Genomic DNA, 15758 nt, shown 5'->3' on the forward strand with positions numbered 1-15758 from the left:
TCAGTTAATTAAACTCTTCATCTGCTAACACTTGGGATTTTTGTCTCAGATTCTTTGGTGAGATGTGGACAGTGTTCCTTTTACATTATCTGTCTATGGTACATCCTGTTGGGCATGCTTTGCTTCATAGGAGAAATGCAGCATTGCTCCTCCAAACAGCAGCTTCTCCCTTGTGTTTTGAAGACACGTGTACTTTAGGGTCTAACTTATCTGCTGTACTCAGAGAATGTCTCTTGCTTTAGTGGGCCTTCAAAATAGATTTCTTATATTTCTGAGCTGTAAATCTCTCCATTGAGTGATAAGCATAATAGGTGCTATTTAAGACAGGAAGTTAATCTGACTGTGTGAGGTCAATGTGTAGCTATCTAATTGCTGCCATAATACAGGAAAGAATGGTCACGTTGAAATTTTTATCACTTCAAGTATTCCCTTTTTTGTGCTATCAGAAATGATACTTAGAATTTTTGTAAGAGGACTTCCCCCCCCCCTTTTTTTAAAACAGCCTATTCAGGCTTTAAAGAAAACATTTCTTTTTCATGAGACTAGCAAAAGCTGCATGCTACTTGACTGATTCTTTTCCTAGCCCAATGGTAGACTGGACTATCAAAACCAGTCTATTGTTACTCAAGACAAGTAAGAGGGTAGGATGTTCTAAATAACCAAAACACCTTGATGATACAAGAAGATTAGAGACGCTGTCATCTAGGGCCTCAGACTGCAAACTGAGGATGGTTACTAGTTGGTCACTGTAATCCTGTTGGTTCTGGATTAGCTTTTGCAGAGCAGTTGGACTAGCACCACAGTATATTCCCAGCTGTTCTTTCACCATAAAACCTTCCCCACTTACTAAACCATATACCCTGTAAGTACAGCCCCCAATTAGCATAGCCCTCCCCTACTTCTCCTCTAGCTCTTGTTGCAGAAATATTTATGTCCTTTACTCTTTCCATCCGTCTCTTTGCTATAACTCTCTTGGGTTGCAGGGGAAGAGAAAGGGGGCAACTGCCCTGGGCTTGATGGTGTCTCAATCCTCTTTCCTGCCCTAATATCACCATCAAAGCGCTGTGGCTTAGCTCTTTAGGCAGCTGCTGTGAAGCACAGATGCTCTGACCTTAGTTAACTTACTGATGTGTTTGGTCAACCACATGCCCCAGGGGTACCCTCTATTGAGTCTAGCCTGAATCCTGCTTCAGGAATCTCCTCTTGGTGCCCTACTAATTGTGGCCAGAGCTTCTATAGAGCCTGTAAATTGTGCATCCTCCAGTAAGGGATAGGGGAAGTCATGGCAGAAGAGCAGTTGCTGATCCCTGTCAGTGCTGCCAACTTCCTGTACTCTTTGAATTGTAAGACCCCTGTGTGCATTTGCTTAAACTGATGTTCCTGAGGCTGTATAAAATAACCTTCTAGATCAGATTTGGGCTGTGAGGCTTCAGCAGGATGTCCCTGTCTACAACAAAAGCATCTGAACTTAGGCACCTTAAAATTTTACTGCCATTATTAAATCTGTGCATTCAATAATACATCAATAATCCTCTTTTACAACTCTGGAAGAGGTTGCCTACCAAATTGAACAATATTTCAAAGCAGCTAGATAAGAGTCAGCATGATCTTTGGAGCACCAAAGATCTCCTAAGGTTTTTGTATGATGGTCAGCTAGCCTGTGTGAACATGCTCGGTTGGCCAAGTGTTAGCTGCGTTGCTGTTGGCCGGCCGGCCAGCCACTGTCCCCTGGCCGGCAAGCGGGCCAAGTTAACTGAACTGAATTTTACTGCAGGAGAGAGGAGGAAGAAACAAAGGGCTCCTGGGTCTGAGTTGTTGTGCAGAGCTCTTGTACAAATTTATTATCTCTGGGACTTGATCTCATTTGTCAAATTTGACTACAATTGACTGACAAATTCAATAGAGATTAGGGGGGCAAACAGATGCGATGTGTGAGTTAAGAAATTAGATAAACATCATGTAGTAAAAATCAACAATAATGTCTTTCTCTGGATAAGAAGGGAAGTTCCCATGTCTCATCTTTGGTTTTTTTTTCATTCTTAGTAGCACATGAGCAGTGTCATCTTCTTGATTTTTTTTTTCTTAAGAAAATGTTGGTATATTTTTGAAAAGATAATAAAGAGTTTTTCAGTGAATCACTTTTACGTGGAAAAAATATAAAGCAATATTGAATGTAATAGGATGTGAAAATTTTGATACTGTATCCTTGAGTCTACAGGCACATCTTATGAACTGTCATTAAATTAGCTCCTGTGCCATGGGTAAATAATATTTTCCCTTTTGCATTATTTTTGGCATCATGGTAGGCCCTGCCATAGCCCATGTATTTTATCGCCAGAGAAGGCAATAGTTTCAGTCTCAAAGAGCTGAAGATTTAAAAGTGATTTGAGGGTGTGTTTCCAGGGTACAAAGCAGGCATGTGATCTGTAGAGGAAGGAATAGATGCTTTTATTGAAGATCAGAGTTTTAAAAATGATAAATGTGTTTTTAGTAAATGTATTGCTGCTTCAACTCCTTTCATGATGTATTTATCAGTTGTTCAAATTAATATTTGTTTCCTTGTATTAGCCTAAAATTGCTATGTTAGCAGTGTTTGTAATGCAGATTGCAGTGTTTCAAACTTATCACTATTGCTCACTACAAAATCATGACACAACTTAAACATTGAGCGTTTTGTTGCATATATGGACATGGATCTTCCTTTTTCTTTTATGTGCAGAATATATCCATGTTATTTTTGCCCGTATTTGCCCAGATTCTCAGTAACTCTTCACAAGAGCTGAGTGATGAAAAGGCTACTAACTGTAATGATCACGTCTGATCGCTATTTGAGATTGAAAGAGACTTTATTTGTTCACTCCTTCTGCAATGACTTTTACTGAAAGAAAATAAATATAGGGGCCTGAGATCTCCTCATTATCTGTGCTGTGTGCCAGCAGCGTGATTATAATTTCTCCAATTTGGCCGTAAGAGATACGTACTTAAAAATATTTTGAAAGATGAAAGAGGTGTTGTACCAAAAGTCAGATCCCTTGCATAAAAAGATCAGTTACGCCCAAAAGCATAAACAGAACAGGATATAACATAACTGCTGAATAAGACATCAGGAATAGTGCTAGAGAGCTACGAGACGCTCTATACAGGCATTTTGACTTTTCCCCTGTGGCTATCTCAGTCCTTGTTTCTTGTCAGCTTTGCATTTTTTGCTGCTGTATTATGCCCTTCTGGGATTAATACGGTCTTTTCTACCTCTTCATACAAAAACAATCTACTTGATCGTGTCCCTTAATTCATCATCATTTTTACACTTCAGAGGGTGATATTTATGAAGGTCATAAACAGCATATAATAATTATGGTGTAAATGTAAATTACCCTTTGCCTATATATTGCCTACATATTGCCAGCGTAGATCAGTACATTTGTCTGTAAGGCAAAGAAGTTCTTACAGATCTTCAGCAGGAAACCCTGTAAACTGTCTGCTCCAAGTTCGGGCAAGTTGGTACTGGGGTTTTTAATGTATTGTATTGTATTGTATTTCTGTAAATAACTTCTAGGTGTTACAGAAGAGGAGAGGGCTGCAGAGCTGCAGAAAACAAAGACTATATCACCTGTAAACAGACTGACAGTGGATATTGTGGAACTGGAAGCTCTCAGAAAGTCTGTAGAGGACTTCTTCTGCTTTTGCTATGGTGAGTGCTTTTAAGTCTTTGGAATAGCTGTTCTAGATTTCTAAATTTTTGCTTGAGTTGGAGGGAAAGTAGTATATGATCTTGGCCTCCCAACTCTACTGCTATCAGTGTGATAAGCTTAATGTTTAATGCCGATTCTAAAACATACCTATATCTTGGATAGTTTTTGTTTTTATGAGATTTGTAGGATCTGAACTTTGAGAATATTGCACAGAACAGTGTATTTAGCTTTTAAGAAAGCCTTTGTATTTCAGTTTGTTCCACTGCATATTAACACCTGCAATGCTTGATTTCTTGTATAGATTTGCACCTTTTATTTTTCTACCTTTAGCACAGGTGTCAGGGTTTTGGTTTGCTGAAGAGGAAGCTTATTGTCCCTCCAAAGTAAGGCTTTTTCTGAACGATTCATCTTCTAGCAAAGTAGTCATGGCATTACGGGTGTATGTTAGGTTGGATTTTCTTTTGTTTTGTTTTGCTTTTCCATGAATCCTACCTTTGGTCAATGGCTCTGAAGGCAAAGCTTCATGTCTTTCCCACTGAAGCAGAAAACAAGTTTTCCTAGAAAAGGAGCACTACTCTTGCAGTGCTCCTAATCTGTAGGGCTTGGAAATAACAATGGGGAGAGACGAAAAACAAACTGTGGGAAACTTGCATACTTCTTACCTCTCACAAATTTCCTTTTGTTTCTAGGTAAAGCTTTAGGAAAGTCAACAGTAGTCCCTGTGCCATATGAAAAGATTCAACGGGACCAGTCTGCTGTGGTAGTGCAGGGTCTCCCTGAAGGACTTGCATTTAAACATCCAGCAAATTACGATGTTTCAACCCTGAAATGGATTTTGGAAAACAAGTCAGGGATCTCATTTATTATCAAAAGGTTATTTACTCACACTTCTCCTGGCCTGTTCACTTACAGTTTTGGAAATAAATTCTACTTCTTTTTTTAAGTAAATGTAGTGCAGCCTGTTTCTCTTGAACAGGAGTGCCACCTCTTTAATTTTATGCTACCAAGTAAGTGATCATATCTTTGCTAAAGCTATAGATTTTTCTTTTTTGTTTCAATACAGGCCTTTCCTAGAGCCAAAAAAGCATCTAGGTAAGTTACCACTTATTTGGACCAAACAGAAACAGATCAGAATTTTGCTTTTAAATATACATTGCATCATGTCCAATACTTAGCAAGGTAGCAACAGTGACACAAAATGTGATCATTTGGATAGGGTGCCAAACGTTACAGAAATTCTTGGACTGTGATTTGCCTTACTTACAGAACTATAACCTTTTACTTTATGCATTCTGCTATGAGTAGCTAATTAGAAAGAAAGTTTATTCTATTGCATTCTTTGTTCCTTTACAGAATTTAAACTTAATATGAATTAAATAATATCCTCGTTTTAGGGGAATGAGAATTGAACTGATGAAAGACTGTGCACTGCATTTTTAGAAGATGCATAGACATTGCTGTGCACAGTGTTCCAATACATAACTGATTTTGGTATTTATGTCTCGTTTTAAAAGTTGATCTAATCTTCTCTTGATCTAATCTAAAGTGGTTGGGTGTTACAGTGCCTATGAAAGCCTATATATTTAAAAAAGTCTGCACTAGAGTGATTTTTATGAAACTGAAGATTCACTTCTAGCTTAGAAGAAATCCCTTTATATTCCTTTTATGACATTGCTTTGCTTGCAACATTCATAAATATGAGAATTTGTTTTATGAAGAGGATGAAGCATGCTGGCTACCAGAATCCCTGTAGGAAGACAGTCAGAAGAGAAAAATTTTACTTTCTGAGATGAAACAGGTAGCCAGCGGTTGTTGCTGAATTCATAAAATTAGAAATGTGTTGTCTGTGTCCGGTAAGAAGAATAGAGAATGGGAAATTACAGGGATTCCAATAATATAATATTTATATTGAAAATACAAGGCAGGGTTTCAGTGTACTAAGTGACTTTATGAAATAATGTATTTGTGTCTTGCTGTGACATAGAAATAAGGAATATTAAACTATCCACTGTCTTTTGTCAGAGTTTAGATGATGGAGTTTTTTAGATTTTTCCCAAAGATTTTCTCTCAGCCTCATGACAGTGGTGAAAAGCACAGTGAATTGTGCACATCTGAAGTAATTTTTAATTGGAGTTGTTTTATAGATTAATAAAGCAATTTAATGAGATGTATCCTCTAGTTAGGTAAATATAGAAAATATACATAGGTATTTGTAAGATGTGAACAAGTTTAGTTCTTTATGAAATCAGTGTTTTTTTAATTTGTATTTAAGTTAAATGGAGTATAAAAACTCACATGTTGTCTTTTAATTTTTTAGGAACTCATATGACAGATCCTTCACATTCAATTATACCTCCAGGGGGAAGGTGAATTTAAAATAATGTAGTTCTTTTACCTGTCTTCAAATATTTCATCTATTGAAAAACAGATGAGTTTGTGTAGTGTGCTGGTATCAGCTGTGTATTTTCATATAGCACCTTTCTTGTAATGTGCTTTTTTTTTGTCCAATTGACTTTGGATAACTTTTGCTTGCCTGGGATCATATAAAAGCATGGAGCTGAATTTCCCTTTTTTTTGACCATTGTTTGTGGGGAAATGATTATGAGTTAAACAGATGGCAAAGTTTCCCCTAAGTTTAATTAGCCCAGTGAACATTCTTAATTCGAATCTGTTAGTGATAAGTTTGTCATCTTTTATGATAGAGCAGTGGTGGGGAGCAGATGTAATGTTCCTTCCTTCCCCCCTCAGTTAAAAAAAAAAAAAAAAAAAAAAAGCAAATGAACAGATTGTATCTGAATAAATATCAGAAATTGACTATTGTGAAAACAGGGAGCAAACGGCAACTGTTTCTTGTGCTTCTGAGTGTGTTTCCCATGAAATGGTAAACACGTGCTGAATACTGTGCATGTCCCGAGAGCGTGGGCAAAGGAGATTCCTGGCAATTTCCTTCAGTTAATTTGGATAAACCAAAATGCAATATCTTCTGTTTTTCTGGTTTTAAAACAATACAGTGAGTTTGATGTTACTAGACAGCACATGTAGCTGAGGAACTTTCCCAAAATGTGACATTTACTCTTCATATTGTAAATGTGTTTGATGTGTTTGTCTATTTTTGTAGTTTACCTCCCATTCAAGTAAAAACGGAACCAAATGAGGATTCTGGTATGTTCAATATTTTGTCCTTTGCAAAACACTGAATAATCAGTTTCTATTCAGAAGGCTATATCTAATCAAGGATAGGAAGCACCACCAAAAAAAAAAAAAAAAAGCTATCCTTTGTGAGGATAGCTCACAAAGCTTTTATAAGCTTTTTATTGCTTATAAAAAATCTTAGTCAAAAGGATCCATGTTCTAGATGGAGAAGATTTCTAAAATTTAGTAGACAAAAGTAACTTGTCTTTCTTTGTAAATAATTCAATCTTAAGTGATAAGAGGAAAATCCTGATTTTTAGTTAGTTTATTTTAATTCAAGATGATTTTATCACTCATGTGGAGAGAAGTTTTATATTTATTTAAAATTACTAAAATACAGAAAATGCCAGAACTCTGAATACCATTTTGTAGCTAAAATGGAAATAAATAATAAAAGTGTGTTGTTTATCATAAGTTCCTGTACAGTTAGGACATGATCCTGCGGTACCAGAGCAGTATTAAAGTGTATGCTTTAAAATAAATGCATGAATAATCCCATTAAAGCCAATGAGACAGCAGGTGTGCTCAAAGAGAAGATTATGACTTTGTATTTTGTTGGGTTGGGCTACACTTCTCAGCACTTTGCCGAACTAAGCTCTTGATGTTTTGCCCTGTTTTGTGCCTTAGTTCTTAGCGCTTCAATACTTTAAACTTGTGGCTTGATAACCCTTAAAGATTATCTTTAGTGGGTTAAGCCTCCACACTTACCACACTTGCATGCTTTTGCTTAACTTATACAAAGAGTTAACTCCAGCTTTTTGTGAAGTCTATCAAAAAAGATTCTGAGGAATCAACTCTTTACTGTCTGTGTTGATGTGCTGCTTTGTAGGCACTTTAACTAATTCTTCTTTTTGACAAAATGTTTTAAAACATTCAGGGAATGCTGTGAAGGAGAGAATAGCTCAGCTTAGTGAATGTTTAAGCAGTTTAAAGATTGAGTAAAATTTAAAGTTTTTGAAAGTTTGAGCAGGTTAAGGCCTGTAGTGTCGCTGCCTTCAGCAGTGCAATTTGATCTATGGATTGTGTTTGAACTTGGATGTATTGAGAAGTGAGCAGGAGTAGTTCAAGTAGTGCTTTTCACAGGAAAGGTAGTAAAATCTTTCTTTCTTTTGGCTGTGAGGGTGGATGAAAAAAAAGAGGGTTTTAGTTCTTCAAGTCTGTGACAGTGTTTGCAAGGATGCCTAGTTTGCAGGCAAGTGTTTAAGTCTGGTCTGATATGGACCAGACCTGAAAACAAAAACACCAGAATGTCACTTTGCTTTTGTTGTTGTAGCCATTCATCTCAGGACTGGCAAATCATTTCTTCTTTTGGAGTAGAGACCAGCTGAAATCTTGGGGGTGGCTTGTTTATTCAAGAATCCAGTTCTCTTAAGTGTCCATATTAGATTCCTGTGTTGCTTCTACAGGAATTTCTTTGGAAATGGCAACAGTAACAGTGAAGGAGGAATCAGAAGATCCTGACTACTATCAATATAATATTCCAGGTAAAGATACTAGTTTGTGTGTGTGGTTATTTCATAAAATCCTTGATTGCCTAAGTGATATTCTCACAGTACCTCTCTTTGCTTTCTCCTGTTCTGTTCAAAATTTAACTGCTTAGCTCTATTTAGATACAAAATTTCCATGCTGGCTACCATTAAGGCTAATCTGTAGAACAGGAAGAGATCTAAGGCACAACTTCACCAGACACATATGCTTGTGTTTGGGTTGAAGGAGAAACTGCAGGTGAATTTACTCTAGGAGACCCATTTTCCCTGGTAAATGTGTGGCAAAAGTCTTTGACACCTATTAGTTTTTTTCTAAGGGTCCGATATGCAGACTGTAATTCCAAGGACCTGTTTAAACAGGAAAGAAGACTTTGGAATGAAGACTTTGGAATGATACTAATTAGAGCTGGTTGGATCTTTTCTTTATTTAGAGTTTCAGTTAATTTCATAGTGTGTCAATCACTTTCCTTGTATGGAATGACCAATATGTATCAAAGTTTTTGAAAGTTGTTTTGAAAGGTGTATATATGCAGACAAAACGTGTTAACTTTCGTGATGTCTGTGGTTCAGGCTCCATGTACTATTTAAAGTATTTTTTGGTTACTTATAACTTGGCCTCAGCTCCATATATCCAGCTAAAACACTGTACTTTAACCACAATTAAGACTGAAAAAACAAAACAAATCGTTATTTCTATAGGATGAAATGAACGGAAATTAAGGAGGACTGACTGCAAATGGTAATATAAAATAATTAAAACCCTAAATATATTATTTCAGCCTGTTTTGCATTTGTCACTGGGTAAATTATCTGAGCAGTACAAAAAGAACACAGGAAAGCTGCCACAAATCTCTGAGGAATAGCTGTATAGTCACCAGAGGAGTGCAAGCCACCACTTTATTTGTTTTTGTAATGATATATATTATTGAAATAACATTTTTTTGCATATTTAGACACAAATATTATCAAGGTAATTTTCCAATGTATGTATTTTAATAGCTGATTGCAGGATTGTAGAATGAATAGTCTGTTACTGACAAATTTTATGTAATATGTGAATATTGTGCAGTGAGATATTAACCATACAATATTGCAGAATGACACTATCCATGTTCATAATTTGAAAAGTAAATTCTCTGGGGTTAGGATTATCTTCATATTTGTACATTGCCTAGCCTCAGGGGCCATGGGTTTATACATATAATATAATGTAATAAAAATAGATAATATTTAAAAACATCCAAATCAGTGTTGCTTTCCAAAGCCAAGTCCCAAATCATGTCAAAAAACTGCCTTTCAGCCCTGCACAGCTTCCATTTCGTGGCTTGTAACAATCCAGAGTGGGGCCAATTACACCAAGTGTAATCTGATCCCATTTGAAAAGAATCCATTCTGAAATTAGTTACTTACAAAATAGTAATCCATTGTAATGGAGTATGTTTGTGAAAAAAAAAATCCATTTATAACATAAATGGAACATATAACATGTATCATAAATAAGTCTAACTTAGATTTTTACTGGGGTTTTTTTGTCTTTCTTTACAGACTTCTAAATTTAAATGTTCTGACTGGTAAAGAGTTAAATGTGTATTTTTTCAGATCAAGTCAATGCTCAATTAACAACTGTCACTTTCCCCACTCCCAGTTGTATGCTTCTACCAGCATGCTGGTAGAAGGGATGGGGTGCCGTGAGCCAGAAAGAAAAGTTGTCATGTTGGGTCACTTTCCCTGGAAGGTAAGGTAGCTTCATCTGCAGATCCTACCACTAAGATTCGGAGCAAAGGCTGTACAACGTGCCTTCAGTTATAAATTCAGGAGGCAGGTAGGGGGTTCACATGGGTATGGTGCTGTGCAGAGAAGTAAACTTCAGAAAAGTTAGACTAAGCTGTGGTTTTGCGGGGTGGCATAAATACATGCAAGCATTGCCTTTGTAGAGACGTGCTGCAAGTAATTTGCTGACTAAGTACCACACATTATCTGAAAGAAGCAGGTTATCCCATCAATTTTATGGATGCCAGTCTTCAAAGTTACCTGTGATGCCTTGAAATTAGAACAGAGAACTGGAAGCAAGAAGAGGAGGACTGTAAACAATGTGTCCTAGGAACTGGCTGGTTGGGCTTATAAACCCTTGTCTAATGAACTTACCAGTTCAGTTTATAAACCAGTTAGAAATGAATAAATGACTGCATAATGTCTTTTCTCTTTAAAACAGTGTGGTTGAATAGTACTATCAGTTTTGGAATCTCAAGAAACACTACAGTGAGCATGTCCCATAAAATATGGGACATTCATCCAAAACCAGATGAGATTGGATGAAAATATCTTCAGTTTGAAAAACAGTTCAAATTTGGAATATAAACTCTGCTTTTATTCTCACTCGGGAGTGCTGAAAGGTGTGAACATCTTTTAGTATGTCTCTGACAACAAAATATTTCCCCACCGGAGATTGTGCAAAATTCTAGAAGTCATGTCCATTTTAAAATAACGAAAACTGCAAATCCAAGTTGGCAACACCTAAGCCACAGTAGTGTAAGACTCAGCCTATAGATACTATCTTAAAAGAAAACAGAAAGCTGGAATATGTAGAGAAGAAACAACAAACCACAATGTTGTAAGAGTCTTACTGAGGAAATTAAATAACTCAAATATCCACACTTTCTGGCAAGATAAAAGTAAATGAATGTAGAGTATTTCTAGCAAGCAAGAACATTTTTTCTTTAAAAAAGCCTAAATTTTTATTCCAAGGTCAATAGCTGCAAAACAATAAGAGTATCACAGCTGTAATTTTCAGTATAGAAATGTGCATAATGTTCAAAAGTATGATCAACCCTAAAAGGAGCAACATCTGAACGAAAAAAATCTTGGGTACCTTCCATCTGAGAACCCCAAAAAATTGACATGAGTGTGCCAGTGAATGTTCTCTCTGCACTACTGCTTTACAGGCATGCTACACAAAAAGAATTTATAAAATCTCTCTTGTGGTTTTCTTTTTCTACCGGTCTTAAAAATAAAATTGACATAGAGAAAAATAAATTGCATGATGAAAAATTAAATATATTATTAAAACTTCTATTTAATATGTATGAGACTATGATTTAAAAATAAATGTAAAATGCTAAAATAGTGGCTGCATTTCAGAGGTTTGCCATTTATGGCAGTAGCTATTCATTAGGAAGATTTAGCTTCAAAATATAATCTCAGTCCAAGTATATGACTTGGGCATACTGATCTGTTGGGTATTTTATCTACTCGTGAAAGGTAACATTTTAATCTAACTGAATGTTACAGAGCTTCTAAGTGGGTCTGTGTTGCCCAGGAAAATCGGGTTTTATATGAAAACTGTTCCTGGTACTTTCTTTGGTATGAAGTATTACCGCTTTGCTCTGCCTTCAGATGTTCTGGCTTAGGCTCTAAAGCTTAGCCATAGTGGAAGATTTTTCTTCTGATGCGAATGTCTCAGTCTTTAGTAACTAGATTTCCCAGCTTTGTGACCATCCTTCCTCCGCTGTATTTACTGCAGCGGAATTAAGTTCTCATCTCTTGAGTTTTAGGTGTATTTTTTTTAAAAAAACTTAAATTTCATTTTTATTGTTTCGTACATAGTTGTATTCCTGAATGGAACTCTTTTTTAGAGCTTATTTGATTATAGCTTTTCTTATTAGTGTTAAAAAAAAGATGCATGTTTATCTGCCTGTCATGCAAATGAATGCTTTAAAGCTGAAATATATTTGATTTTTTTTAACATCTCCTGGTCACAAATTTCAGAGTTTTTTGTAAATATCATCTTTTAGTTTTTACTAAGTTAAGCTGGCAGAGTATCATTTTTCTAAAACAATTCTTTAGTACTGTTTCTCTGCTGAAGCTTCGTAGTATGGAAGAAGAGCTGCTGTTTCAGGTTCCATTAAACAGCCTACGTGAGTCACTTTTTAAAATCTGATGGGTTTACTACATATGCTTCTATTGACATTAAAGCTGAGAGGATTGAGTTTTCTGTGCTTTATCCTAAGGGCTGTAAGCCTGGTAAGTGTTTCTTTTGAATGAAATAAATCTCTTTTCAAGTCAGGAACAAGACGAAGATTCTTATTTTGCCATTTTTATTTGTGTTGAAACATGTATTTGCTAGGAAGATAATGCAAGCAGAGACTATTGAAGAATATGTAGGTAAAACAGACCTGTCAGGAATTCTGAATTAAGGAATATGACACAAATGCTTACAGAGGGACGTTTGCTTATAATGGGATGCATACTTCTGTGTCTCAGTGCATTATGAATTATAAGGACTGCATGTCATAGAAATCTTGTTGGGAGGTGACATGACTTTCTGGCTGATGCACTGAATATTTTTATTTAAATAAAAGCAAATTTAGGCTGTGGAAACATTTTTCAGGTTATCTAACGGGGTTGTGTTGTACTCCTGCTCACCCATAATAGTTGTAAATCACTGTCTAGTTTGATGAGAACTTTTTACCTTGCTGCTTACAACACTGCCACATTAGTCTGGCATCTGCCTTGTTCCTTTTCCCCCCTTTGCTTTTTTACTTCTATGGACTTTCATCTGAGTTGTGCCAGTACAACTCAACTTGTACAGATTCCTTGCTTGAAATCCCATTCATTTAAAATGCCTTTGAAAAGCTGACCAGTCGAAGTAAACAGAGCTATCTTTCTTTAAAAAATGTAATTCCTAAATACTTCATTTTCTTGAATAGCTTATAGTATTTAATGCACTATTTGTCATTCAATTAAACGAAATATTCATTAAACCTGTTCATCACAGCAGTTTTCTGCTCTATTATTTTGTATGGATGTGTATGGTATGTGTATGAAAAAGCGAGTCAAATATTTTGTCCGTCTTATGCGTTAATAGAAGTTTTTTTCATATTGCAAAACTATTACTGTCCATTGTTAAGTAGCTTTTAAACTTGCCTTTACATGACCATGGTTTCTGGGGAGTTGTATGATCCTGTATATTCACAAATGATCACAGAAATGATGCAGTTTACCCAGAGGAATTAATCCGAATCCTTCCGTTCCCGTTGGTTCTAGAATGATATTCCTAAGTGCCACACACAGCACTAGTTTGATACGCTTATGCTATTTCTGTTGTATAAAGTGCTCTTTTGCTCAGCTTGAAGCCATTTGTGCTGTAAGTGGTTCAGTCTTTCAGTTTTACTGCAGTAGCTCCATAGCATTAAGCAATAGAGTTTCAGTGGTGTTAATTTAATCTTTTAAGTGTCATTTGGATGGTTCTGTGCTGATTTCCGTAGAAGCCTTTTTAAAGCAGGTCATATATAGCCAATGAAGGAGCTGTTGTGATTAAAAGCAAATAAATTTGCAGTGTTGTAAATGATTTTAATCTCTCAGAATTTGTCTTTTTTAAAAGAGATACAAATTAGTTGAAAGGGACTCCCTAGGACTGCAGATTTTAACAAATTACAGGAGGAAGATGTAGCTGATTAAACGTTCATTAAAAAGGTATAACTATCAATGTTTCATGTTTGAAAAGAATTTTTAGTTTATTCATGCATAAAAAATAAAAACCTTGCTGTTTTGCATGAGTTTCTCTAACTGTTTAGTAGTCCAAGAAAGGTACATACCTTCTTACATTAGTCCCTCAACGTTTTTATTTTATTGAACTGAATAAAGATTTATAGATTTTTTTTTTTTCACAGAGTCTTCCCCCAGTCCACCTTTACGGAAACTGTGAAATGAGAACATGATATACGAAGTTAAGAGTTATTTGACAAATTCCTTTAAGGACTGGGAAAGTGTGTTTTTTGTGAGACACAATTTAAAAGACGTTCTCTTTGTTCCCAAGCAGGCCCTTCAGAAACATCAGAGATTGATGAAAAAATTGCTCTTGCGAAAACTTACACAGGTAGATCTTTTAGTTGTATTTTTCTCACATCTGTTTTGGAAGTTGAATGTGTGAGTTTTACTTTTCAGAGCGCTGCTTGTTTGAGTCAGGGTAGTGGAACTTAAAATAGAAAACTTAGTTTTCTTTGTTTTCAGATTTCCGATTAAAGAGACATACAAAAGAAAAATTGCTTTATTTTCTAAACTAGAAAAGGTCTGTGGGTCATCAGGTTGATTACTTTAAAGCGCTAGTGATTCTTGAAAGTGCAGTTATATATGTTCCCCATGAAATTCAGTCTGTTTTGTAATTGATTATAAACTTTAATAAACCTCTGCTTATGTGTTTTGACTACAAATCGATCATTTCTTTCATTTAGCTTGTGTGAGATGAACGGGCACATACAGAACACAAGTGTGTGGGAAGTTTGTGTTTAGTGGAAGAAGTTCTTTATGGGATGTGAACAACATCTGAAATTAATTTGCTCAAAAATTTTATGCTTTTTTTCAGCCTTTTCCAATTTATATTGAAAATACTGTTTTGCACATTTGCAAATGCTAGAAAAAACTAATTACGTTTCAAGCTGTGAATTACTTGATAAGGTCAGAGTGGTCCTACTGTCATGAATTGTTAAGATTCAGAGATTGAGCCTTCTTTATATTGTTCGTGAGAACGTTATAGTTCTAGATATTTGGCCTGTGAAAATTCTTGCTTTGAATAGTTGATGTTAAAAGTAGTTCCTTTTGTATTTTTATTACGGTTGTTTTTTACTTTATATTTGTCTAAAGGAAGCCACCAGGGTTCCGATTGCAGTGAAGGAACAGATGTGGAAATACCGGTAGAAGGTTAGAGATATGAAACGTTTTTCTTGAAAATAAATTAACATCATTGGATTTTTCTTAAAGAAATATTACTTGTTTAAAGAAATATTTTTAGAGAAAAGGTGGTGCCTAATTAAGGTTGTACATTTATGTCCTCTTCCAACCATTCTCTTTCTGCATTTTCACGTGGTTGGGTTTTTCTGGCTTTATTTTTGTTTTTTCTTTAATCTCCTAAATCATGACACCCTGTGGCTTGCTATAGGCAAGTTGTGATGGGAGTGATCATTCTTTTAAACCATAAAGTGCACTAGTAAGGTGCCTATCACCCAGCATTTAATGTTTTTACATGGCGTCAAACGTGCATCATATTCCAGCTAGTTTCATTCTAAGCACCTGATTCTCAAACCTGATTCATGAGTATTTTTGGGTGTTAAGGCAAGTTATGGTAGCAGCAATACTCATTCTTGCTGCTGTTTTCAGTTTGAAGGTAAATAATCACAATAGTTAAGGGTATGAAATTTAGAAGTATTTCTCTTGATAAAGGAGAATAAGATTCTCTGCTCTTCCTGACTGCATTATTAACACTCCTTAGTTGAAAAGAGAATCTTGCTTTCCTAAGCATAATGCCATAACCTGTTCATGCCCAATTATGAAGAGAGCCTGAAGAAAGTAAAGAATGAAATGAAAGGACCAAGACTCTGACTTTGCTTTATTT

General features: G+C 35.7%; 1 protein-coding gene across 6 annotated transcripts in view; it reads left to right on the forward strand.

Moving 5' to 3' along the window:
- GTF2I (general transcription factor IIi) overlaps window positions 1–15758 on the forward strand; it is a 77395-nt gene that overhangs the window by 21157 nt on the left and 40480 nt on the right. For 2 of the 6 annotated variants that reach the window (XM_062592856.1, XM_062592858.1), the window contains exons 4-11: window positions 3557–3691; window positions 4382–4565; window positions 4756–4784; window positions 6010–6058; window positions 6811–6854; window positions 8291–8368; window positions 14187–14246; window positions 15011–15067. In XM_062592856.1, the coding sequence (XP_062448840.1) occupies window positions 3557–3691; window positions 4382–4565; window positions 4756–4784; window positions 6010–6058; window positions 6811–6854; window positions 8291–8368; window positions 14187–14246; window positions 15011–15067 (636 nt within the window). The remainder of the gene's footprint in view (window positions 1–3556; window positions 3692–4381; window positions 4566–4755; window positions 4785–6009; window positions 6059–6810; window positions 6855–8290; window positions 8369–14186; window positions 14247–15010; window positions 15068–15758) is intronic. The other 4 variants (XM_062592859.1, XM_062592861.1, XM_062592857.1 and 1 more) reach the window with 3 other exon arrangements.

Source organism: Rhea pennata, chromosome 20, assembly GCF_028389875.1.
Source record: "Rhea pennata isolate bPtePen1 chromosome 20, bPtePen1.pri, whole genome shotgun sequence".
In the NCBI taxonomy this organism is placed as follows: Eukaryota; Metazoa; Chordata; class Aves; order Rheiformes; family Rheidae; genus Rhea; species Rhea pennata.